At 45.2% G+C, this 26,567-nt stretch overlaps 2 protein-coding genes across 2 annotated transcripts; one reads left to right on the forward strand and one right to left on the reverse strand.

Annotated features, from left to right (window-relative positions):
• Nucleotides 1-76: 76 nt before the first annotated feature.
• On the reverse strand, nucleotides 77-16,307 carry Dnajb13 (DnaJ heat shock protein family (Hsp40) member B13). The gene is made up of 8 exons (XM_050154478.1): nucleotides 16,213-16,307; nucleotides 11,928-12,031; nucleotides 10,907-11,068; nucleotides 7,506-7,663; nucleotides 6,364-6,477; nucleotides 4,793-4,906; nucleotides 4,141-4,217; nucleotides 77-3,743 (listed from the first exon to the last, which is right to left on the reverse strand). The coding sequence occupies exons 1-8, from the start codon at nucleotides 16,278-16,280 to the stop codon at nucleotides 3,590-3,592; spliced, it is 951 nt and encodes a 316-aa protein (XP_050010435.1). The 5' UTR covers nucleotides 16,281-16,307; the 3' UTR covers nucleotides 77-3,589.
• Nucleotides 16,308-22,875: 6,568 nt separating this feature from the next.
• On the forward strand, nucleotides 22,876-25,397 carry Coa4 (cytochrome c oxidase assembly factor 4 homolog). Its single transcript, XM_050154481.1, has 2 exons — nucleotides 22,876-23,019; nucleotides 24,810-25,397. The coding sequence occupies exon 2, from the start codon at nucleotides 24,820-24,822 to the stop codon at nucleotides 25,081-25,083; it is 264 nt and encodes an 87-aa protein (XP_050010438.1). The 5' UTR covers nucleotides 22,876-23,019; nucleotides 24,810-24,819; the 3' UTR covers nucleotides 25,084-25,397.
• The last annotated feature ends 1,170 nt before the right edge of the window (nucleotides 25,398-26,567 follow it).

The raw sequence follows: 26,567 nt of genomic DNA on the forward strand, positions 1-26,567 counted from the left end.
GCCTTTTCAGCACCTTGGCAGGCAGGGGAGGAAGCCAGTGACTTTCAAAAGGGATGATGGTAACATCAGGGGAGGGGGTCATGGGGTCATCTAGTCCATTCCTCCAGACCCAGCCTACATTGAGGGTACAATGGATCAGCCCAGGGAAACAGCAGAACCCTTGCCCACCTGCCCTTCCCTTGGGGCTCTGTAAGCTGTCACTCAGCACCTGGCACTCTAGAGCTGCCATCCCCACCCCCACTGGCCAGGCCTGCCCATCTGCACAGTGAAAATACTCCTGTCCCCAAACATCAACTTGTTGAGAGATGTAGACAAACTCCAGAACCTTCCGTTTGGGTGGGCTTGTTTTAAAACACATAATCTACCTCCCCAAGTCATAGACTCCCGAGGGCAAGTTAGGCTCTCCCTGACTATAATCACACCCTTAGGCGTGCCCTGAACCAGGACAGGGCAGGCCTGACCCACTGAAGGACTGGGCTTGGGTCCCTGGCGAACATTCAGCTTGTAGGGATTTTGTTTTGATGTTTGAGACAGGGTTTCACACTGTAGCCCAGGCTGGCCTGGAACTCACTTTGTAGTCCAGGCTGTCCTCAAACTTATTATGATTCTGCCTCAGCTCCCCAAGTGCTGAGATTACAGCACCACACCTGACTTCTAAGGACCCTCTCTTGGAAGTCTTAGCCTCTCCGAGGTTGGTGACCAGCCAAGGCTTAGGTTGTTCAGTTCATCCTCTTTCCAGCTGTCTTCAGGTAGGAGAGCGAGGCAGGGCTGCTTCTTTTCAAGGAGTGGGGACTGTGAGGTCCCAGATCTGGACTGTGTCAAGTCTCTGAGGCCCATCTTACACAGGTTTCGGATGAGGGCCAGGACAAGGCATACAGTACTGTGGCTCCTTGGGGAATTGAGTCTGGCCACTGTGAAGCCAGGCCTGGACAACAGGATGTCCTCCCAACCTAAAGCTGCTCCGCCTTCTGGCCCTCCACTCCTTAGCAGGATGTGGATCAGAGCTAGAGGGCTGCACCTTCCCAGTGCTTGACAAGAGGCCAGGATGTTAGACTGACTCCCAGAGAACAGTGTGCCCAGTCCTCGGCTTCTGATAACTCCAGCCACAGTCTCAGGCCTGATAACAAGCCACAATGAGGGTGGGTCAGCAGTGCAACCTGGGCTCTTTGCTTCACCACACAAGGACACAACAAATGGAGGTCTGGCCATTGTGTTAAGTCCTTCAGGGAATGTCTACCCTAGGCATGTCTACCAACAGCTAACAAACAGGTCATGTGAGGGCACACAATATGCCAGCCATGTGTTCTGACATGTGGTATAGATGTGGGACCACTGGATTTATGATGGAGAATGATATTAGATGATCTGAGAAAGGGGAGGCAATTATTTAAAAATATAGCAGAAGCCACAGGAATATGAGTGGGTGATGATAAACCCTGTTTTGCCCCCTAGATAGCCCAGTTATTGAGGTGACAGGAATCTCATAAAGGTCTGGTGGAAGCCAGGCTTCCCACAGAGTCCTTCAGGAGGGAGGGTAACAAGAGTGGAAGTTCTACTTCCACAACCTCCCTATAGCTCGAGGCTTGCTCTCACAGCAGGCAGTCGCAATCAGTTGTCAGTTCCACAGAGCAGCAATTCACTTGCCATCTGCTTTCCAAGGTCATTATGAAGGGGTTGAGATATTGTAAAAGGATTCACAGGACTAGGGGAATGTCTCAGCAGTTAAGAACACTAGCTACTCTTGCAGACCCAGTACCTATATCTGTAACTCCAGTTCCATGGAGATCTGTCGCCCCCTTCTGGCCTCTGAGAATATTGCATGCATATGGTGCACCAACAAATGTAGGAAAAACACTTCAAGACAAACAACAAAAAGACTTTATTTTTTAAAAAGGACCATCTGGTGGTGGTGGCACATGCCTTTTATCCCAGCATTTGGGAGGCAGAGGCAGGAGGATCTCTATGGGTTCATGGCCAGTCTGGCCTACAGAGTGCCATGCCGCTGCCTTCATTGTGTTTTAAAGATGGCTCTAGCCAGGTGGTGATGGTGCACACCTTTAATCCCAGCACTGGTGAGGCAGAGGCAGGTGGATCTCTGAGTTCAAGGCCAGCCTGGTCTACAGAATGAGTTCCAGGACAGGCCCCAAAGATACACAGAGAAACCCTGTCTTGAAAAACAAAAGAATCAGAGGTGACTGCAGGCTGTAGGATAACAAGCTCAGGGGTTTGGGGCCGGCAGGGACAAGATTGAACATATTCAAAAACAAAATGCTTGCCAAGAGCTGAACACCCACTTTTAACAATGAACAACAACAACAAAAAAATCTTTCAGTTGGTCATGGTGGCACATGCCTATAATCCAGTGTGTGGAATGCTGAGGCAGGAGGATCAGGGGTTCAAGGCCAGCCTCAGCCACCTGAAAACCCTGCCTCAAAATTTAAAAGGACAAAAACTGGGTGTGGTAGTTTATACTTTTAATCCTAATACTCAGGAGGCAGAGGCAGGGCTACCGGGTTCCAGGACAGCCAGGGCTACACAGAGAAACCGTATCTCGAAAAACAAAGAAATTTTTTTTGAAAAGTCAAAAGGACAAATCCTTAAGCTAATAGGGCACTTTGAATGGCAGGATTCTAAGCAATATGGATAATCTGTTTGTTTGTTTGTTTTTTTCTCACATCTCGGAAGCCATTGAATCTGCTTGTTGCCTAGACCTCATCACAGCCTAAACTCAAATACCAGCATGGAAAAGAAACACAGTCCTGTCAACTTTGAAGGTACTGGTGTGGGCCACACAGCCCTGGCTGCACCTGGAAGCAGGATCTCCTTCAGGCCACCTGGAGTGACCCTCTCTATAATCTCACCATGAGTCTACCAAGAGTTTTCACACCAAAGACCCAGTTCTCACACCTGTAGGCAGGGTGTAAGCTCTACTAAGCAAGTTAGTAAGGAATGCAAGAGTCAGGGACAGACCTGGACAGAGCCCAAGTGCCATGCCTCCCAGAACACTGGCCCAAAGGCAGCCTGAGACCCATCTCATAGACACGGAACCAGAGCCAGAGGCAGACAGAGCTCTTCTGGCATTGTGTTCTGGGTGTGACTTTAACTGAAGCTTGTGAGTCTATACAGATTGGCCTAAGGTCTGGTGGCAGCTCAGCCATAGACACCAGAGCACAGGTACAAGTGCCGTCTTTCTGTGTTTCCTGTTTCCTGTTTCCCAAAGCAGCACAGTCCCTAGAAGGTTCCTTTTGTACATATATGTTGTGAAATGGCAAGAGCAGAGGAACCTTTGACAGGGTCAGTCACATAGCCCTGCCCCATGTACCAAGATGTAAGCAAGAGGCTCTAAACCCTCAGGGAATAGTCCATGCCTAGGAAGCCAAATGGGACCCCAGGTGCCTGTCTTTTCAGGGTGCAAAGGAAGGCAAAGCAGGAAGCTTCTCTCCAGCACACTTCAGGTCATAGAGGATAGGAAAGGAATCTTTATTATATTGGCCTAAGGTCTCACACTTCCCCATCTTCACTGTGGGGGTGGAGTGTGTAGGGCCCAGCTAGCCCTCTCCATCCCTGCTCCTGTCCAGGTGCCCCAGAATTAGGTCAGCAATGCCTGGCGCAGCATCTGCTTCTTCTGAGGTGTGAGGCGGGTGGGGAATTGGATGTCAAAGAAAATGAAGAGGTCCCCCTTCTTGGTAGGATCCTCAGGCAGTGGCATACCCTCACCTGGCACTATCTTGAAGTACTTGGGACTGAGAGAGAAAAGAAGCGTAGAAGTCTCAGAGAGAGAGAGTGCCCAAGGGGTCCACACCGCCCTAACTCCCAGGACCACAGGAATGGGCTGTGTGGCATTTCCTAGGGAGCAGAGCAGACTCTGGGGGCGGAGTCAAACCTTTCCTGTCAGGGACCTTTCTTGGAAAAACACTTGGGGGCCACTCCTGCATATTCTGATGAGAAGTTTTGAGAATGGAGGCAAGAGAGTGACTGATACTGGGGTTCTCAGGCCTCTACGGGGGCTTCATACATATTAGAGAAAAGCATTCCTTCTTTGTGAGAGAAAGGTGGATTTGGATTTCAGCCTGAGGGAGCCCTCCTGTGGCTACAGCCTGCACATTCCATCCTTTCTTGTCACCAGGTGGATATACTCACTGGACGATGTCATTGATGGGAATGTTGAGCAGACGATCATCTAGGGTCTTCACCTCCACGGTGCAGCAGGTGAGAGCCTGGAGAGGTTTGAATAAGAGGTGGATATGCAGAATGTCACCACGGCCATTCTATCTTAAAGGCATTCAGGAGCTTACTTGGGTTCCAACCCTGAGCTGGACACCAGGGAGGCAAAAGGCTGTTCAGGAACTACTTGTGAATGAGTCAGTTTGAAGTGTGTGGTAGGTCGGGTTGGTGATAACAGAGTGTAAGGGTTTTGTGAGGCAGTAATGGCAGGTTCTGTGGAAGGAGGACCATACAGCAGTAACAGTAACTGAAGAGTTTCCAGGGTGAGGTAGACAGGTATGAAAGTGCCTCAACCAGGCAGGTGTGCTCATCCTGAAGTCTGAAGGGCAAAGAAGTCAACAGGGGCACCCTGAAGAGACAGTGGGGACAGCGGCAGGGTCAGGACAGTGTGTAGAAAAATGAGGAAGGGGGCAAGGAGGAGCTATTCCACAGATCCACCCAGTGCCAAGGAGAGAGACACAAGACCCTGTGATTTCTAGAAGTTGGTTGGTGGAGATGAAGCCTAAGATTCTACAAGTGGGGTTCATTCTGGGTCTCCATGCTCTTCTTCTGCACTGCACACACTCACCTTACCCAAAGGAATGGGGTACACAAAGAAGAGGTTGTCAAGCTCCCTGCGGAAGCGAGGATGCAGTTTCTCCTTTACGATGAAGATAATATCAGCTGGGATAATGTTGGGGCCCTGGGCAGGAAAAGCCAAGGGGTAACAGGTTTTTTGCTTGCATGATTTGGCCAAGTTTCAGCCACTGCTTGCCTCCATGTCTTCCCCTGTGCAACGGAGAATTATGCCCAGTTTTCAGGGTGGCCTAGGGCCACTTCCTAGAGAACCTGCCCTATTTCACTCCCCATTCCCAAAGTACTTCTCTACTGAGCATGTCCATATAAGCCTACTCAGTATGGGGCAGGGACTTCCTTGTGTGACAGCTGGACACTGAGCTGGCCCAGACAACTTCTCTGCAGGTCAGTAACTCAGAAACTATTTTTCTGCTTCAGCAAGACTCCCTGAACTCAAACCTCTCTTCTGGCCTCTGTAGGCAGAAAGAAAGCTATTTCTGCAGCTCCCAGTGTGAGAAATAACCCGACAGTTATTCCTCAGCAAGCTCAAGACCAGGATAAAGGGAGGCCCAAAGGCTGGGCTCTGAGGACACTCTAGGGCCATATGGGGAGATTGGGAAATGCTGGTCAGAGCAGGGGATGTTGGCTCTGAGTATCTGTTGTTTGCCTGCTTTCTTATGACAGGGTCTTGCTCTGTAGCCCAAGTTGACACAGTCACCAAGTCAAGACTGAACTTGAACTCCTAGGCTCAAGTGATTCCCCTGCCTCAGCCTCCTGATTGGCTTCAACTCCCAGTGAAACATATTGAAGAGTGATTGTTGGAAGCAGGTATTCTACAGGTGAGAAAGAGAATGGGTATAGGCAAGGGAATTAATCTCTTTCAGCTCTGAGCCCTCCATTATTTCAGTTCATCTCAGCACATAAGGACTCAGCATCCTTAGCACAGTAATTCGATGTTTTCCCACAGATATGTATTTTAATTTCAAATCATCATTAATGAAATGCTTCTGAGCAGCCTCTCTCCTTGGGCTTTCTTAGGGATTACTACCCAAGAACACTGGAGGGGAAGCTGAGGGCCCTTCTGTCTCTCTGTCTGCCAGCACTGGGGTTACAGGAGTGGTGCTGAGGATCAAGTCCTTTTTTTTTGTTTGTTTGTTTGTTTGTTTGTTTTTTGTTTTTTTGAGTCAGGGTTTCTCTGTGCAGCTCTCGCTGCCTGGAACTTAGTAGACCAGGCTGGCCTCGAACTCAAAGAGATCCACCTGCCTCTGCCTCCTGAATGATGGAATTAACAGTGTGTACCACCACTATCTGGTGCTTTTTGTGTTCTTATCTTGAGCAAGTCCCTTCCATGTGGAGCCCTAGTTTTCCCACTGTGTAAAATGATAATAACCCCAAACTGCATCTACAGAAGCATTTTGAGGCTCTGTCTTTGGGAAGGAACTCTAGAGACCACCTCATTCTACTAGTCCAGAACTTGTAGGGAAAGAAAAACAAACAAACAAACAAACCATGGTCTCCTACCCTCTCAGTCCTCCCACCATGTGAGCCTGGAGACTCACCCCAGCCAGCTTTTCACCCTCTCACCTGGTCCCCTTCCTTCTCAAAGGTGATGCGTGTGCCCTGCCTCCACCCAGGCCTCACGTCGATTGTCAGAATCTTGTCCTTTATGGTGGAGGAATATTTATCTTCATTTAGCACCTGCAGCAATAGAGGTGGGAGTGAGGAGTAGATTTGGGATGTCTCTGTGGAGTTCTTGCTCAGACAGTACCCATAGCAATGCGGGTGAACTGCCAGAGCCATTCCCACTCCCATCCCACTGCCACTGGATCTAAGAGCTTGTGACTCTCCAAGGCAAAGCAAGTCCTCAGACCGATGAAGCTGTGGCCTGAGACAACAGTCACCAACAGGAACACAGTGAAAGGTTCCTCTCTCCAAATCCCAGAAGTCTGACCTTATCTCAAAGTTCTCCCAAACCCTTCTCCAGGCTCCATGGTATTTTACTGTCTAGTACAAGCCCACTAGAGACCCCAGACTTCAGTTTATAGTTTAAATTATTGGTTGGTATGAAGAAAATAGGGGCTGGTCACTAGAGTGCAGCAGACTTTCTGAAGGTAAGCTATTGAACCTCATACAAAGCATCCCACCATTCTGTCCCCAATCCAATGAGCACAGAGAACTGCCTTTGGGAAGCATGGCCAAAGTGGCCATCTCTCCCAAGCAAAGGGAGGAAGAGGGCTGGACCACAAACCACGGTCAGGCCAAGGACTGAATGAATACTGCAACAGATATTCACAAGGGTCTTCCCTAAGCTGTCACCTTAGAGACTGTACCAGCCCACCTCCATGTCCACCCTGTGGCCATGCACATACTCTTGGGAATGTGGTCTGGAAATGCCCTGGAATGGAACTCGTAGGAGATTCCTTCTGCTCCTGCTCCTCCACTTTCCAAAATGGTGGGACTGGACTGAAAAGTGAAGGATCCTGTTCCCATGAGGAGGCTGCAGAAATGATTTCTGCACCAGAAGGAAAGGTGAATCCTCTCTGTTATCCATTTCAAATATCAGATTCTAGAATCTAAAATCTAAAATTGCTGAGTCTCTTGGTCTAAGATACAATGGTTCTGTCAGAAAGGATCACCGAGTTTCCCAACAGTTAGGGGAAGGGGAGGTGACAGGGAGGTTTGTAGGGTTAGAAGGTGCCTGCTAAGAGGAACAAGCTGATACGCACCCTTCGGGAGATCTTAATCTTTTTGGTGCAGCCAAAGAATAAGTCTTCAAGGGACAAATAGAGGTCTCGTTCGATTGGAGGGTCTTGTTTCTGGACTCCCCGGCCGCGAAGTCCCCCAAAATTCAAATCTATATCATTTCCTTCTGCATCAAAAAATTCTAAAAGAAGATGGGAAGATGAGTAACAGAAATAATGTCCGAAGACACAAATCAGACAGATGACAGACACACAGACAGGTACACACACACACACACACACACACACACACACGTATTCCCTTCAACCTCTTCAGTGACCCAGGGCTAAGTTTCAATGTAACATTTCCACTTCTCAGAGCTACAGACCAAGGGGCTATTCATTTAATTTCATTTTGGTTTTAGCCTTGAACTCAAAGCAATCCTCCTGTCCCAGTCTCCTGAATGCTGGAATGACAGGTATGAGCCACCACACTGGCTTTAAGAAGCTACCCTTAGCTTCAGACCAGTGAGCATCAGGCTTGACAGGCCCCAGTGCTTCCTGGGATTCCCACAGAGTGAGGTGCTGCCAGCTCCTTCTGCGTGAACACACTGTGACACCGCTCTAAGGGGAAGAACCTGGTAGAGTAGAGAAGACTCCATTCAGGTGGAGTAGGTTCGAACCACCCATCTACTCTACCCTCAGATCCCACTGGCCCCTCTCTGTCTCTCCCAAGAATATTCTAGACAAGCCAGGGTCATAAACTTGCTCTAGAGTTACTAGTTTATATGAAGAAGGACTTGGTGGTCCATGGCAACTGTGAGTGATTGCTGGCATGCCTCAAGCACCTTCCGTCAGCCTCATCTACCCCTGCCTGCCTGATGCCCTTGCCTTTAGCCTGATGCAGCAAAAGAGAGATACCTTTCCTGATCTATACTATACTATAATTCTTTGGATCTCAGTTCTTTAGTCTGTGGTATGGGGTAATGCTTGCCCTATCTATACCATTAAGATGAGAAACAGCTAACCTTGGGTGAGCCTGTTGTGAATCAGGTTCTGTACCCAGTGACCTTCTTTACTTTTTGGCCCAGAGAGGTCAACAACATGCTCACATCTCCACAGCTAGTGAGTAATGATGTTAGGACCTCTACCACCAGACCACTTTACCACAGAAACTGTAGCCTTGGTCACTATGATATATTGCTAGATGTGGGGCCCTTTGTAGAATGGATTGAGAGGGCCCTTTGTATTCTGCAGAGGTGGCTGTTATGTACGCAGTTTGTCATGACTAATGTCATGGGATGAATGTGTCAAGTTAGATGGTGAATGTTCAGCAGTAGGGAATGTGCAGTGGCTGAAGATGTGATGGCCCGGGGGCCTGTGTCACGGCTCAGCAAATAAGGGCACTGTGACCAATTCCTTGAGGTGGAAGCAGACAACTGACTCCTGAGGGTGGTCCTTTGATTTACACTCTCTAAATAAATGTAAAAAAAAATCCTTTTTAAAACCAAGACCAAGGACCAAGAATGTAGTTCCATGATAAAGTCTTTGCCTAGAACTGTGGTTCTCAACCTTCCTAATGCTGTGATCCTTCCTTTAATACAGATCCTCATGTTGTGGTGACCCCCAATCATAAAGTTATTTTTGTTGCTACTTTGTAATTTTACTACTGTTATGAATTGTAATGTAAATAGTTTTGGAGTTAGAGGCTTGTTGAAAGGCTGTGACTCATTGGTTGAGAACCACTGCTCTGACCATACAAGGCCCCAATTTCAATTCTTAGCATCACAGACTATTTTTTTTAATTTTTAAAAATATTTATTTACTTATTATGTATACAGTATTCTGTCTGTGTGTATGTCTGCAGGCCAGAAGAGGGCACCAGACCTCATTCCAGATGTGGTTGCCGGGAATTGAACTCAGGACCTTTGGAAGAGCAGGCCCTTAACCATTGAGCCATCTCTCCAGCCCCCATCACAGACTATTTTTAAAGACAGCAGATTTCTGGAAGGACATGGAAGATGTTAATGACAAGTAGCTGCGTTTAGGAGAGGAAAAGAAATGGAGTGTTAGAATATTTTTCAGTAACTTTCATTCTGATTTTGGTGTGGTGGTTTACATGTGTGATCCAGGGGTTGGGAGGCTGAAGAATTTGAGGCCAGCCTAGGCTACAGAGAGTGATCCTGACTCAAATAAGTAATCCTTTTCCCCTCCAAGTACTGTGTTTATTTCTCAAATAGAGAAAACCAGGCTGAATGTGGTGACTCATACCTGTAATCCTAGCACTTGGGTGACTAATCCAGGATCACCATGAATACAGAGCCAGCTGGACTACAAAATGAATTTGGAACTACAAGTACTACAGAGACCAAGCCTAGGAAGCTGCAGAGATGGCTCAGTGGTTAAGAGCACTTCTGGTGCTAGGCGGTTGTGGCACGTGCCTTTAATCCCAACACTCGGGAGGCAGAGGTGGGCAGATCTCTGCGAGTTTGAGGCCAACCTGATCTACAGAGCTGGTTCCAGGATAGCTAAGGCTACACAGAGAAACCCTGTCTCAAAAAACTTTTTTTTTTTTAAAAAAAAAAGAGCACTTGTTGCTCTTGCAGAGAACCCAAATTCAGTTCCCAGTACCCACATGGCGACTTACAACCATCCCTAATTCCAGTTCCAGGGATCTGATGCTTTATTCTGACCTCCTTGGGCACCAAGCACACACATGTGCACAAACCTACAGGCAAAACTGCCACACACATAAAACAAATATAAAATTTTTAAAAATAAAAAAGAAAGAAAACTGGTGTAGTGGCACATGCCTATAATCCCAGTATATGGGAGGCAGGAGGACCAGGAGTTTTTTTTTTGTTTTTTTGTTTTTTAATAATTTATTTAATTGTATTTTATTCAAACTGGTGTTTTGCCTGCATGTACGTCTGTGTGAGACTATCAGATTCCCTGGAATATGAAGTATGAACAGGTGTGAGCTGCTACGTGGGTACTAGGAATTGAACCCGGTCCTCTGGAAGAGCAGTCAGTGCTCTTAACCACTGAGCCATCTCTCCACTCCTCCCCTCCTTTATTTTTTGTTTTTTTCAAGACAGGATTTCTCTGTTTTTCAAGGAAAGTCTGTCCTGGAACACGCTCTTGTAGCCAGGCTGGCCTTGAACTCACAGAGACTCACCTGCCTCTGTCTTCTTAGTGCTGAGATTAAAGGCGTGCACCACCACTACCCGGCGAGGATTTAGGAGTTTAAGGTCATCCGTGGTTAAACAGCAAGTCTAAGGCTGGTGTGGGATACGTGTTTCAACAACAACAATAATAATAATAATAATAATAATAATAATAATAATAATAATAAATACAAAGTAACCAAACATAACCACCAAAAAAGGTATTTTCTCCAGCTGTGTTCTTTCCCAGTGAGGCAAGGGGTAGGGTGGGATTCTTACCACTGAAGGGGTTGTCTCCTCCAAAAAACTCGTGAAACACCTTCTCAGGGTTGCCATGGAAGACGTAGCCTGTTGTCCATGGAGTCTGAGATCCAAACTCCAGAGGAATCCCACCCTTCAGGCCTTCCTCGCCAAACTTGTCATAGATGCCTCTCTTCACGGCTGTGGATACATGTGACTTTGAGGAGGGACATGGGGCTTGTGAGGCTGGAGAGGCTGGGAGCTAGTGAGAAAGCTGGGGAAGGTGATGGGCCAGGACAGCCTTATCTTCTGCATCCTGCTGCCTGGAACTGTCTAGAAGTTAGAGCTTCAGTATCACTATCACTGTGTGAGTTTCCAAGTCATTTGTCTATCCTATAGAGTCTATAGTATGGTCAGATAGCCCAGAAAAGCAATGAGAAAAATTTGCCTGGTTTGGAACTGGAAGGTCAGGTATGTACCTGGTTTGGCCTAGTTCATTTTTGGAAGGGAAGCTAGAATTTAAATTTTAGAATCTAAGAATTCTGAACTTGCAAATTTGAGAGTTCTGAAAAGTCAGGGCTGGGAGTCATAGTTTAGCTATTCTCATGAACAATAGCCACAATCACAGTCCCCAAAGCAGCCCTAAGGAGGCCTGCTGGGCTGCTGTTCTTTGCTGGGTCGTGAGTCACCCTCACCCTGCACAACTGATTTCCTATGGCTCTAAGGCTCTCTGTGGCTCTCTGCTCCTTCTGTCCCTGGAGGCAGTCTGGGAAGGATAAACGAGTGCCTGCTCCTCCTCAGCCCTCTGCCCCAGAAGCTGGCATCCTCCTCTGAACCTCAGGGAGGCTCCTCTCTGCCTGGCTGGAGGCAAGGGAACATGCCCCACTGCTGAACTGCCTCAGCGGGGCAAGCAATGAGTCCACCCACCTGATGGCCTGGTTTGCTCTCAGTTCGTCTAGATACTGAGCAGGGAGGATGATTGCTTACTCTTTACTGACAGCCTAGACACTTGAGGAATTATCCTAATGGAGCAGCGAATGACAGCCCCACCATCACTCACGGTCGCTCAGCACATCATAGGCTTCTGCTATTTGCCTGAATGTCTCTGGTGCAGATGGCTCGTTTGACTTCAATGGGTGGTTCTTCAGGGCAAGTTTCCGGTACCTAGATGAGCGAGAAAATGCAAGCCCTTGCCTCTGATCTGCTTCTGAGGGCTGGAGCACGGCTAACCATGGAGAGTGGTACAGATATCAGTGGCTGTGGGTGTACTGCTTGGATCTTTTGGAAGAGACCTTGGGGTAGAGAGCACAACTGGCCAGCAGTCCTGACAGCTGCCACCTAGATGACTGTCAAAGCCTGCTTGTCCTCTTAGCTCCCACAGCCGAGACCTAATTCAGTAAAGATTTAGTGATGGTTCGCCTGTGAGACACGGGACACCCCCAATGCCAGCTTTGTGTCACTGTGACAACATAACTGAGAATAACCCCCTAAAAAGAGGAAGAACTTATTTTGGCGAATAGTTTTCATCCATGGTTGGCTAGCACTGCTGCTTTCAGGCTGAACATCATAACAAGAACAAAGCTGATCACCTGAATGACAGCCAGGAAGAACAGCCAGAAAGAAAAGTGGTGAGGGAGAAAGAGAAGAGAGGATAAAGGGGGAGGAGGAGCAGAGAAAATGAGGATGGATAGGGGAGAGAAAGGAAAGAAATAGTAGGGAGAGGAGAGAGAAGAAGAGAGAAACACGGTGAGGGAGGGTCCAAGGACAAGACATCAAAGGCCAGCCTCCAGAGACGTGCTGCTTCTAATACTCCCTGCCTTGTGATAGCCTCTTCCAATATGAAGAAATTAACCCATCAATTAATTAATTAATGATGAAGTTTATCCCCTCATGAGCTAGTTGTTTCCCAGTAGCACAATGTGCTAGGAGCCAAGCCTTTAAATGGGTAGACTCTCCATGCTTGACACAACATCTTCTATCAACTTGGCTTGACAATTCCCCTGCAAGCCACATTTAGCTCTCTCTACCTAAAACCCACCAACCCTTTCTTTCCACAGGTCCTGGACCTTTGCTGAAGTCTGCAGGCTCCCTCTATAGAATAGGTTCCTGTCATACACTATTTACATCTAATTCTATCTCGGTGTCTACTTCACAGAGGACCAGGACCAACACAGGCTTCTTAGGTGTAGGATGAGCCCTCAGGTCCCATCAGGCCCTGGCACTCTTCCACCTCTGTGCTCGTTCTTGTCCCATTTACTATCTGCCATGCCAGCCCTCAGTCCCGGGATGCCTGCAGTATCTGAGGACATGTAGTGGATGCTCTGCGGAGAGTTTAATAAGGGATTATTCGTACATGCCTGGACTGTCATCCTGCCTCTCCTCCCTGCAACTATGTCAGAGCTGTGTTTCCCTTGTAACCATAAGAGCCCTCTCTAGTTCTTATTGCACACTGCGAATGGGTTTCTCCCTGTATCTCTTTCTCTACTCTCTCCTTCCTTTTCTTCTTCCCTCCTTTTTTCCCCTCTCCCCCTTTTCTTTCTTCTAAAATACTCTGACGTCACTCTCCTACTGAATCTCTTCACTCATTTCCTTGTTGCCTTCAGCAGACAATCCAGATACCTCAAGCTAATATTCACTCCCCAACTTTCTTTATACAATGACACCTCTTTAATCATCAGCTGTCTTGAATGGAAGAGAAAGGATGAAGTCATGGTTCAAAATGTGTGTCATGAAGCCAGGTATGGTGGTATACACCCGGGAGCAGAGGCAGGCAGATCTCTGTGAGTTTGAGGCCAGACTGATCTTCATAGCCAGATCCAGGCCAGCTAGGGCTACACAGACCTTGTCTCAAACAAACAAATGGTGTGTGTGTTTGATCCCAGTATATGCAAATGTCATAATGAAACACATATTCAATAGAATGGATATATGCTAATAAATTACTGGATGTATGATACTGAAGAAGGTGCTAACTCAATGATCAGTAATAAGCATGGAGATTTTCTTTATTATACAGGCTCAGTATTTTGTGAGTGTGTGTATGCATACATATGTATGTGGAGGCCGGAGGTCAACCTTTCTACCTTTTTTTTTTTTTTTTTTTTGGCGATAATCTCTTACTGTCTCATAAATTCTACTACAGCTGCTGGTTCTCAAGTGCCAAGGATCTGCCTGTCTCAAGACACCCCCATGAGAGACTGTAGCATACACAAGGCTCAAACTTTAAAAGTAGTTACAGTAGAAGAGTTATGGGCTATCATTGGGAACATACAATTCTTTTTATCGCTCTTATCTCCATGAGTCCGTATGCCAGATTTCTGGGCATTTTCTTACAGAATATCTCATCTGATCCTATTTTAATACCACAACTCCTGCTCTTTAAGAAGTGTGTATTTTGCCTATGTGTGCATCTGTGCAGGTACACATGTGGGCACACACATGTGGAGGTCAGAGGACAACCTCTCCTGTTGTTCCTCTGTCCACCTCAGTTGTTAACACAGTCTCTCACTGACCTGGGATTCTCCAAGTAGCTAGGCTGATTGTCTAGGCAACCACAGGAATTCATTACCTTTCTCTCCTCCCAGGAGCCAGGGTTACAAGCAAAACACAACTTTTTAAAAATATTTATTTATCTATTTATTATGTATACAATATTCTGTCTGTGTGTATGCAGGCCAGAAGAGGGCACCAGACCTCATTACAGATGGTTGTGAGCCACCATGTGGTTGCTGGGAATTTAACTCAGGACCTTTGGAAGAGCAGGCATAATGCTCTTAACCACTGAGCCATCTCTCCAGCCCAACTTTTTTTTTTTTTTAATGTGGGTTCTAGGGATCCAGCTCAGGTCCTCCAGCTTGTACAGCAAACATTTTACCAACTGGGCAATATCCCTTTCTCCTTGGTCTGTCTCCTCCTCCACACTTTTGCTTCTTTTAGAGATAAAAACTGAGGTTCAGAAAGGTTGACTTGCCTGAGTGTGTCATACTTGATGTCTCAAGGGTTTCTAGCTTGTGCTAGGTTGACATAAAACTAGCCAGTGCAGTTCGCCTTCCAGTGACTAAGCTGTGCTTGTCTGTTTGGTAACTTTTTGTTTGATGAGTCCCACTGGCCACCTGCTTTCTATCATGGAAACCTTCCACTTGATAGTGGAACCTTTCACTGGCCAGTGAAAGCCCTGAGCAATGGGTGGCATCTTCCACTGTACCAAATTTTTCTCAATTTTTAAATGAGTTTATCATCTTTCTCTATCCCCACTGGACACTCCCTTCAATCCATACAGGAACCTGACCTAGGGAGGTAGGGATGGTGTCTAATTTCTGATTCCATTCGTCACATACAAGCTCCTGGGATAACAATGGCATTTACCTCTCAGGGTCACTTGAGGATTAAGTAAAACAATGATAGAAAGCTCTCAGAACAGCTTCTCCACATCCAATACAAGCAGCTAGCATGTCCCCAAACCTCGAGTTGCCTTGATGCTTCCTTTTCTTTCATACCTTTAATGGCACAATCAATTGTCAACTTCAGTTTCTTCTCTTCCTCTCCAGCCCATGACAGAGCACCTTAACCCTCCTTTAAGCCTTGGTTTTTGGCTTAATTATCAGGATACCTCTCAAGACAGCACCAGGTACTTCTTTTATAGCAATACATATTCCATGTCAATGGCCTGCACTGTGCACAACCTGAAATTAGTGCTCAATAAATTCTTGCCCAAAACGTTTTTCAAAGAAAAAAATTTAAAAGAGAAAAAATTTCAACAATACAGTCTGACTTCTGTCCTAGATGCCCCCCTAAACACACTTACTCACCCCCCCTTTTTTTTAACAGAGCCTTGCTGTGCAGCCTATGCAGCTCAGGCTGTGCACCAACTATTTGGGGATTACAGGCAGGTACCATCACACCCATATCTAGACTTTCACATAGTCCCTGAGACTTGACAGAGATATTCAGAGATGAGTATCAATTAGTGACAAAAACCCATATAATGGCCAGAATGGAAACTGTAACATCCTCTTGTCCAAGTCATTTCTGGTTCACGGTCCTGTGATCTCTATGAGACTCAGGATAAGGTCCAAATTATCCGTTGTCCTCATTTCATAGCTAGGAATTCGAACATGACCCAGTAGGACATAGTGGGGCGGAGGATTGGACACGGGGAGCCCACTGTTGCACTACAGGTGTGTCTGAATTTCCAGTCTGCGTCCTGACCAGCTCAAAGCCAGGATTTGGTATGCAAGAGGAAAGAGGTGCCCCTTGCCTGCCCTAAGCTTCACCGGGAAGCGATTTGGCTGGCATCAGGGTGGGGCTGCCTCAGCAGGAGCCAGGCTCCGATTCCGTCCACTTACGCCTTCTTGATCTGGGCATCCTCTGAGTTGCGATTGACCTGGAGCACAGCGTAGTAATCCATCCCCATGGCTGACAGCAGTGAATCAGTTTTTCCTCAGACTCCAGCCTCTGTTCGTCAGCGTTCTGTGGTTGCTCCTGGCAACCACGAAGGGCACTCTGGGAACTGTAGTCTTTCCGTTTCAAAACAATGGCCCTAGGGTGCTCATAGCTGGTTCTGTGACCCGTCAAAGGTCACACAGTTCAGAAACAAGAGTCCCTTGAGCACTTCTTTGTTTATTTTTTTTAGTACAGTAGCTACCATGAATTTTTAAAATTTTAGAACAAAGCCGGATGTAGTGGTGCAACACCTTTAATTTCAGCACTCAGCAGAGTCAGTCTGGTCTCTGTGGGCTGGAGGGTAGCCTGATCTAAAGAGTTAATTCCTTGTGAGTCTAAAGTCCTTCAGAGATCCACCAGTCTGATTCAACTTTCAGTTTTAGTAAATCAGAGGCTTTTTATTAAAAAGAGTCTGGCCAGAACCAAACCAAAGAGTTTCCTAAGTAAGGCACTGGCCATTGTTAGCCAAAAGATTATAAAGGCAAAACCCACAGTTATAATTTTGGAGAGCCAAATTAACTCAGATCCTGTCTGTGTACAGGCAAGGCTTGATTGTGGTTTGTTTTTGTGTTTTTTTTCTTCTTTTTGAGACAATGTTTCTTTGTGAAGCCTTGGTTATCTTGGAACTCACTCTGTAGACCACGCTGGTCTTAAACTCTTAGAGATCTGGCTGCCACTGCCTCCCAAAGGGTTAAGAGTGTGAATCTCCCCACCACATACACACACCTTGATTTTGTCCAGCAGGTGCCTCAGCCCCCAAGTGTTTCATAACAAAAGCAGAACTTAACAGCTAACTTGTTGAATCCTGTGACCCATTATCTTGTAGGGAGCACTGAGGCAGTGAAATATTTTGTAACAATCAGCAATTTTTAAAGAATAGCCCAACTGCACAAGGAACTGGCCCATCTCCAGCCTCCTGACAGGGAACATTCAAGATAGGAGCAACTGCCTCACAGATTATACAAGCTAAAACCATTTTGTTTTCACAAGCCTAACACGAGTAAAATATCCTCTAAACACAATGTTCACCATAACTAGTTCCAGAACAGCTAGAGCCAGATAGTGAAGACTTTGTCTTTAAAAACAAAAAAAACCAAAAACACTTTTATTTTGGTTTTACGTTTTGGATTTTTTTTTTCAGAAAAGGTGAGTATGGTGGCTCACACCTATGATCTAAGTACTTTGGAGGCCGAGGAAGAGGAATGCCCTGAGTTTGAGGCCAGCCTGGACTACAAAGTGAGGGGGAAGCTAGCTTTGGCTATGTAGTAAGTTCTTTTTTTCAAATACAAATTTATTTGACTGAGCTTTTAAAATTATAGAATAGTTTGTCTTTTCAGAAAAACAAGGAAGATTAAAATGTTCTAATATGCCTTACACAGAGTTTCCCCTATTAATATTTTACATTAAAATGGTAAATTTTCTTGGGGTTGGAGAGACATCACAGTAGTTAAGAGCATCTATTGTGCTTGTGCAGAATCTGAGCTCAGTTCCCAACACCCACATTGGGCAGCTCATCACAGCCGGTAACTCTGCTCCAGGGAATCTAACACTCTCTTCTGTCTTCCATGGTCAACTGTACTCACCTGCACATAGTCATACACACAAACCCATCTTATTTTTTTTGAGACAAGGTCTCTCACTAAACCTGGAGTTCACAGATTGGCTAGCCTGGCTAGTCAGCAGGTTTCCCAAATCCTCCTCTCTCTACCTTCCAGCAATTGGCTTCCAGGTACAGGCTGACCTGTTTAGCTTTTTACAATGTGCTGGAGATCTGAGCTCAGTTGCTCATTGATTCACCATCACTCCAGTCCCATTTTTAAAATGTTTTTACATTTACTTTGTGTTGGAGTGTATGCACGAGTGTGTGTGGGTGTACAAGCAGAGACTGTTTCTCTCTGTCTGTTATGCGGACTCTAAGGATCAACCCGTTATTAAGTGTGGCAGCAAGTTCCCTTACTCACTGAGCCATCTTGACAAAACCACTCCCTACTTTTGTACAATCTCATGGGAACTTGTTATGAACTCTTAAAAGAGCCGTATACTTTCCCCCCAGCTTTCTTAGGCCTTATATGGAAATATCAGCGTCTCACTTTGGTATGCCAAACTGTTGTTGGATTTTCTTTTACTCTAGCCCCATGTTGGACCGACAAAATATTGTTGGTTGTTTTTTACTCTTTTGGATGCCTGCCACACAGTTCCAAAATAAATCATACATGGAGGCTTATTCTTAATTATAAATGCCTGGCCTTAGCTTTGCTTGTTTCTAGCCAGCCCTTCTTATCTTAAATTATCCCAACTATCTTTTGCCTCTGGGCTTTTTCCTTCTCTTACTTAAGTGTATTTTACTTTCACTCTTACTCTGTGGGTGGCTGGCCCTTGATGCCCTTTTCTCTTTGCTCCTTCATTGCTCCTCCATCCTCTTCTCAGAGTTCTTCTCCTATTTATACTACCTTCCTGCCTATTCTTTCTCCTACCTCGCTATTGGCTGGTCAACTATTTATTAGACCATCAAATATTTTAGACTTGCAAAGAATCACAACTTCACAGAGTTAAACAAATGCAGCATAAACAAAATCAACACACCTTAAAATGATTTTCTACAACATATTTCAATTAACACCTTAAAGTTGGCAGCAAATTCCCAGATTTACATAGCATTTTGCATCTAGTAGTTTTTGGGGTTTTTTTTTGTTTTCTTTTGAAAAACAAATTCCAGTATGGCCAAATATAAATTGATTTTGCTTTTGTACCAATAGGTTAATATTTAGAGTGTCCAAAAGGTGTAAGCATTGCTTGGCATTGTTTTGTTTTAAAAAGGAAACCTGAGAGTTGGAGAGATAGAAATGGCACCCTTATGGTATACAGACATGCATACAGGTAAAACACTCACACAAATAAAAATAAATTCAAATTTAAAGCTTTCTTTAAAAATATTCAAACAGCATGTTCTTAGCCAGCACACCCTTACCTGGCTGTCTACAAGCCCTTTGTTAAATGGAGTTTTTGCCTCCAACCACATGACAAACGACATTGCCAGCTGCAGTTTAGCTGACCTGGATCTGGAAAGTCTCCTAAACCACAAACTGAACTCTCTTGACTGAATTAGCCATGCCAGCAGGGATGCAGCAAGCACCCAGTGCTTGATGTTCAGGTTTTTCAGAAGATCTGGCCTTGGCTTTGCTCTTTGAAGACTTTGGGGCTAATTATGGGACAGATTTCAAGAAGCAGTGTTTATTACCTGCTTGCCAGCCTGAAAATCAGCCTTTAATTCATAAGCAAACTCTGGAGGGAGATAAATGCTGAGCTTCATTCTGATACCACTTGTGCTGCTGCTGAAACTGGTTAAAGAAAAACTGCAGAAGTCAACAAAACAGATGAAATCCAAGAAGGAAAGCATGAGTATATGAAAATTCAAAATCAAGCTTTATTTTATTTCCTAGGATTAAACGTTTCTGTGTAACGACAGGTCTATTGTTTAACAGAACACAGAAAAATGTTAAATAGCAGAGTGGCTCATGACAGGCAGGAACTCTCACTGTCTGAACTCACCCAGCATGTTCATGGCAAAAATTAGCCATGGTGCAGGTGGTGGCACACGCCTTTAATTCCAGCATTCGGGAGTCAGAAGCAGATAGATCTGAGTCTGAGGCCAGCCTGGTCTATAGAGTGAGTTTCAGCACAGCCAGGACTACAAAGAGAAACCCTGTCTTGAACCAAAACATGAGAATAAAATGATGTGTGTGTGTGTGTGTGTGTGTGTGCACCTGCATGAACTTGCCACACTTGGTGTAGACACCAGATAACAACTTTTACAAACTGATTCACTCCTATCACCATGTGGGTCCTGAGCATTGAACTTGGGACATCTGTCAAAGATGACTTCTTACCATTTGACAAGGATGCTAGTGGAACTAAAACAACAAAGGAGTTGGGAGCTGTCATGAAGTCTTATGCAGAATCCCACAAAAGCAAAGTTAGAGGGCATGATTCATGAAGCAGATGTGGATGGTAACGGCACAGTCCATCAATGTCAAGAGAAATAAAGACAGTTTGTGCAGGGAGGTTTAGAGAAGCACTCAGCTTGATTAGGCTGGCGATGGCTGTGTGGCTGCAGCAGAGCTTTGCTGTGTGCTGACAGATCCTGGAGAGCAGTTAGCAGATGAGAGCGTGATGAAGAGATCAGGGACGCAGATACTGCCAGGACATAAAGAGCTTGTGCAGAGGATGGCAGCAAAGTAAAGACACAGTATCCTTAATCTCCTGCACAAAACTGTGCAGTTGCTCTGTCCTTGTAACCTGAATAGGGTTGGGTAGATCAGATGGCAGAGTGCTTGCCTAGCCTGCCTGCAGCCCTGGTTTGGGTCCCCATAAACTAGGCATGGTGGTACATTACCATCAAAAGCACACATCTTTGATTATTATACAAATGAAGTGGAGAGGATAAAGGTAGCATGGATGTCTGAAGGTGCTATCTGACTAGGACCAGTTTTCAATGCTGTGCCATTTACAGTGTAGACAGAAGTTTCTGTCCCACTCCATCTCAAAGAACACAGAGGCTTATATTTATTATAAACTGTTTGGCCTTTTGCTCAGTCTTATTACTAACTACCTCTTACAACTTAAATTAACCCATAATTCTTGTGTATGTTTAGCCATATGGCTTGGTACCTTTTCTCTGTAAAACATTCTCATCTTACTTCTCTGCATCTGGCTGATGACTCCATCTCTGCTTTTCCTCTTCCCAGAATTCTCTTAGTCTGGTTGCCCCACATATGCTTCCTGCCTACCTACTGGCCAATCAATGTTTTATTAAACCAATATGAATGACAAATCTTTACAGTGTACAAAAGCATTATCCCATAGGATACATAAAACTTGCCTTGTTCATGTTATCCGCAGCAAATCCTTCTAAAGCTGTAAGTTCTGGGACCCCGTCTAGGCCAATTCATTGATAAAAGGCTACCATACAAAAATGCTTTCCTTTTATAGCACAAAAGAATATCTCAAAAATAAAAAACTGGTCGGACAAAGTAGTGTACACTTCTGATCCCAGCACTCTGGAAGTAAGGCAGGTAGATTTTTGTGAATTCAAGGCCAACTTGATCTACATAGCAAATTTCAGCTCTGGTAGGGCTACATAGTGAGAACTGGTCTCAAAATTAATAAATAATAAATTTCATATTATCATCTTGAAGATTCAATTCAGGCACCTGCACAGATAGTATGCTTATGTATTGATTCATAGGAACACCACCACCACCCACACAAATAAACCAAAAAAAAAAAAAAAACCACACACCATATTGAAGGTAGGTGAACTGACTGTGAACAACAAACTGAATTTGGGAGGGAATATGATGAAACTATAATCAGAAAACAAAGTTTTAGATACATAATTTATCATTTGTAGAGAAAGTTGCTAGAATAATTTTAAGTTGGTTTCCAGTTATAAAAAAGAACTCACTTTCTATGATGATAGGTGAGATCATCAGGCGTATATGTATTTATCATATAGATGTATATCCAAGCTTCAAAGCTGGGCATGAGGGCACACATTTGTAATTGCAGCACTCAGAAAGTTAAGGCAGGAGAATTGCCACACGTTTGAGGCCAGCCTAAACTACATAATAAATTCAAAGGTAGCCTGCACTACAGAGTGAGCCCATATCCCTTCAAAACACAAACAAAAATACTCAAAACAAAACCAAAAATAAATAGAAGATATAGCAATGGTTTCTGGAATGACCGATAATCAGGAAAACAAGCCCTTCTTACAGAATTTAGGAAAGCTGATTTCTTTTTGATGAACTCAATGACACAGAGTGCCATTCAGTGGGGAAAGAGGCTAAAAGTTGAGAGCTGTCTGGATCTGGCTGGGTGAAATAACTCATTTTTCATCCTGATGCCTAGAACGATGATACAGTTAGGAAACTAGCAAGTGTGCACTGCGGATGAGAAAAAGGGGGGAAGGAAGGAGACAGAGAGGAGGGAGATATCTCTCTTGTAACCTGAAAGATGGCAAAGATGCCTGCTACCAAATAAACCTGAGTTTAATCACGGGACCCACATGGTAAAAAGAACAGTACTAATTCTTGCAAGCTGTCCTCTGCTCTCCCAAGTGTGCCTTGGAGACACACATAAACAAATGTGATTTTAAGAATAAGAAAATGTCTCTTTCACGGCAACAAGTAAGTGCTTATTGATCTAGTTCTGACATGGATCACACTACACTACGCATATATGTTTCCTTGGTCTTGGGAATGAAAAATAATGTCCATTCGGTTTTGAAATTTATTTTCTGTGCCCTATGCCCTCCAGTTTACTTGACAACCCATGCAGTGACCCACTTCGACACAGGGGCCAGGCATAGCTCTCGCTGATGCAAAGATACAACGGGCTACACGCCTCCTCTACTCCTCTTTCAGGGCGGGAGTCAACTGAGAGTGTCCACCTCGTCTCAGAAACATCAAAGATATCTCCCCCGTGATCCCGCTCCCATTTGTCCGCCTCTTTCGCCCTTTCCCGGAAAAGTAGGGCGGGGGAGGGCTCTACATGGAGCTTACCAATGAGAAAGTGCAGAGGGTTCCGTACTTCCGTGTGTGCACCCCCGCGAAGGTCCGTTTCCTGCGGAGAGAACTAGAGAGACACCAGTTCCTGCAGAGCCGAGAGTCTACGGCGGAACCTGCTCGCACGCTCTTCTGCACCGGCAGGTGAGCCCTGCGCACGCACCCTCGCGTCTGCGGCACCTTGGGGACCGCCGGAGTGCGCCCGAAACGGGGAGACCTGGATACTTTTATTTCTCTGCTTCCCCCTGTTGCCATGCTTTTCTAGAAACCAAGCTGTCTGCCACCTCTGAGCGTGGGTCTAACTCCTTTCTCATTCAAGGAATACCGTGAGCAACAAGTTTTGGGTGTAGACTGTATTTAACATTTACTGAGTCTATCTAGTGAATCCCAAAGCTGTTTTTGTGTGTGTATCACTTGCTGGTGAATCCACCCAATGAGGCAGGCTTCCAGTCAATGTATTTCAAAGTCATTTTCCCTTTTATTGTGCAAGTGAGGTTTATACTGAAATGGAGCGCTTTAAATCCTTTTTGTGCCTTACTCCTTGTCTTCATAATAATAGTCTTAAACTCCTAACATGGGTTATGAAACTTTGCTGGTCAATCATTTACTCATTTCTGCCAGTTTTCATTTCCTGCTCAACTCTTTTCTCCAGTCACGGAAGTGTTTTATTGTTTTTTTGTTCTGGGAATCAAATTCAATGGACTCTTCCATGTTGGACATTTGCTCTACCACCAAACTACACCTTCAGCCCAGCCACCAAACTTTTGATTCCGCGTGTCCAATGCTGTCTTTCTACCTTTTGCCAGAAACGTTTTTTCCATGTCTGGCCAACACCTAATCATCCCTGAATTTCAGCCTGGAAGTCATTTTCTCTAGAACAGTGGATATCAACCTTCCTGATGATGCAACCCTTCAATTCAGTTTCTCATAGTGTGGTGGCCCCCAACCATAAAATTATTTTGTTGTTACTTCATAACTAAATTTGCAATGATTATGAATCATACTATAAATATCTGATATGCAGAATATCTGATATACGACCCCCATGGAAGGGTCTTTCAACCCGTGGAGGGGTCTCAACCCACAAGTTGAGAAACATTGCTCTAGGAAGTCCTCCAGGCTTATTCTTGCACCTGTGTTCCCAGCTGTCTGTATATACTGTTGTAAAGTGCCTAAATTTTAAACTCCATGAGGGCAGGAGCTGTCTCTAATGTGGTCATGCTTGTACACCCTCGACATAGTAGCTGGCACACAACTCTCAGTTACCAGAAGAGAAGAGGTGTTTAGGAGTCCTTTTAACTCATTTACAGCCTGTCATAAAGCTTGTGCAAAGGTGACAGTCATCTCTATTGAAGCCTTTCCTCCTTGCTGCATTCTGTGGGGTGCTGAAGCAGATGATTCTGGGGAACAGTCTGGGCAAACACACCTCACATTAGGATATTGTTGACTGAGTAACTTCATACCCCACAGACTCACCTATTGCCCCAGCCTTAATGTGCCTTGTGCTACAACTACACTGAACTCTCAGTCCTGTGTGTCAATCTTGCATGTACTTGGATTCCCTTCCAAGTGTTTGATGTTACTTTTCTAGAAGAAAGAAGAAAGGCTGGTTTTTTTTGAGGTAGATCAGAAATGGAGTCTTCAAAAAGCCATTTCATTTAATTTGCATTCCACAAGCAGACACCACTGAGCTTAATACTTTTATCTCAGTTCTGCTCAAATCATTTTGCAGACCCTCTCTCTGCCAGGCTTCCGGCTGGGGGTGGAGGTCCTATGATAAATAAAACTCAGTATTTGACCTTAAAAAGCTTAGTCTCTAAGGGACACAGGCATATAAGCAGGCCACAGAGTGCACCTTGGACTATATTGTTTATGAGCGGGAAGATGTGTATAGTCATATCTGTATTTTAACCTTGTCTGTGTTGATATTCTAGGTTCCTCAAGATGTCAGCTTCAGCCTCACAAGGCCATAACTGGACCCGTCAGCTGAAGAAAGAAGACGAGGAAGAAGACCCACTGGACCAGCTGATCACCCGCTCTGGCTGTGCTACCTTCCACTTTGCAGTGCAGGAGTGCATGGCCCAACACCAGGACTGGCGTCAGTGCCAGCCACAAGTGCAGGCATTCAGGGATTGCATGAGTGCACAGCAGGCAAGACGGCTGGAGGAACTGCAGAGGAGGAAAGAGCAAGCTAGTGCTCAACACTGAGACCCTAAACCGTCATCCCACAACCTCGCCCTGAAGAAATAAGCACCCAGAGTGACCCTGGGAAGAAGCAATCCTAAGTAGTAGAGTGTGCAATAGGAAATAATTTGGACCATCTTTGGGACTAGGGTTGAAAGCACCATGAGCTGTTTTTACTCTATGATCAGATCGGACACATCTACACCGTTCCTGTTCCACCCATACTTGTATCTAAAATTAGTGGGATATGGACCACCCCCCTCCATCCTACCTTTTGAGTGTGCCAAGTACTTTGTAAGTAAATTCACAGCCTAAAGGTAAATTGGTTGCTCAATCAGGCCTTTGTTTTTCAGTCACAAATTTAACAACAGCAAGTGTTTCTAAAGCACTGTGTTAGTAATGTGCAATTTGAAGAGTTATGTGACCTTCCTGTTGCTTAGAGACTAGTGTGAGAGGCCACGCTCAAACAGTAAACTCAGTTTCCAACAGTGACAGAAGAGCCTTTATCTTTCCTGGGTGTTTTATTCAGTTTAATGGGGGTTAGGAGCTAATCGAGAAACATTTTTTAAAAGACGGAATCTATGTAGTCCAGACTGACCTTGAACTTTCTGTTTAGCCAAGGATCACCTTAAACTCATGATCCTCCTGCCTCCACTCCACATACTGAGATTACAGGCACGTGTTACTACACTTATTGAGGAAACATTTTCAGCTGAGTACTCGGTGTATGTCAGGCTCAGTGTAACAGATTCAGAGCCTGCCCCATCCTACCAACACACAAAGCTTGCCAGACATTTTGGAAGTATGTTTGACATTAAAGTACAGACTTTGACTTTTGGAAAAATGGAACCACTATATGTTCCTACTTGACAACAGTTTGACAGAGCTGATAATGCCTTCTCTGGGGTGCTGTTTCCTGTTTATAACATCAACAGTTGCTTCTCATTTTTATTCAGCGAAACCATGAAATCTGTTTCTGCATGCCCCTGGAAGTTATTTGGAAATGGGAAAGGGTTTGGAAGGTGACTCTGCCACAGAAGCGTGGGTGTTTTGTTTTTAATTTATCATTATTAACAAACATCTCTCAGGCATCTATATGTTAGTTGTCCAAGTCTGAAGTATGGTAGACCCTAACACCTACTTGAGCCTTGTGTGCAGAAACGTTAGGGAAGACAGACAGAAAGTAGAGTAGTTTAGTGAAGAGTAAAGCCCTGTTTCAAGTTGAAGATCAAGTGAGTAGATAGAGCGGCATCTCTGCCGGTCCACTCCTGCTTTGAGTTGAGTCAGCAGTGGGGCAGGTAGCGTGCCTTGGGCACAGTGTGGTGCACGCTTTTAATCCCTGTACTCAAGGCGAGAGAGGCAGTTCTCTGATTTCAAGGTCAGCCTAATGTACTCGTGAGTTCCAGGACAGCTATAGCTACATAATGAGATTCTGTCCAAAAAAATTAAAAAATCTCAGAGATAAAAAGAGAGCTAACATAAAATGTTAGTTGATCCTGCTGGCAAAT

This window comes from Alexandromys fortis, unplaced genomic scaffold (assembly GCF_014885135.2).
Source record: "Alexandromys fortis isolate MF-2015 unplaced genomic scaffold, M_Fortis_MF-2015_v1.1 scaffold_77, whole genome shotgun sequence".
NCBI classification, from domain to species: domain Eukaryota; kingdom Metazoa; phylum Chordata; class Mammalia; order Rodentia; family Cricetidae; genus Alexandromys; species Alexandromys fortis.

Bases quoted from the DNA above. Each gene is read 5' to 3' on its own strand.
- Dnajb13 (XM_050154478.1), bottom strand. From the start codon at position 16,280: ATGGGGATGGATTACTACGCTGTGCTCCAGGTCAATCGCAACTCAGAG. The intron at 12,032-16,212 runs GTAAGTGGACGG...TCGCTCATCTAG, and splicing joins GATGCCCAGATCAAGAAGGC to GTACCGGAAACTTGCCCTGA. The intron at 3,744-4,140 runs GTGAGTATATCC...TTTCTCTCTCAG, and splicing joins CCCATCAATGACATCGTCCA to TCCCAAGTACTTCAAGATAG.
- Coa4 (XM_050154481.1), top strand. From the start codon at position 24,820: ATGTCAGCTTCAGCCTCACAAGGCCATAACTGGACCCGTCAGCTGAAG.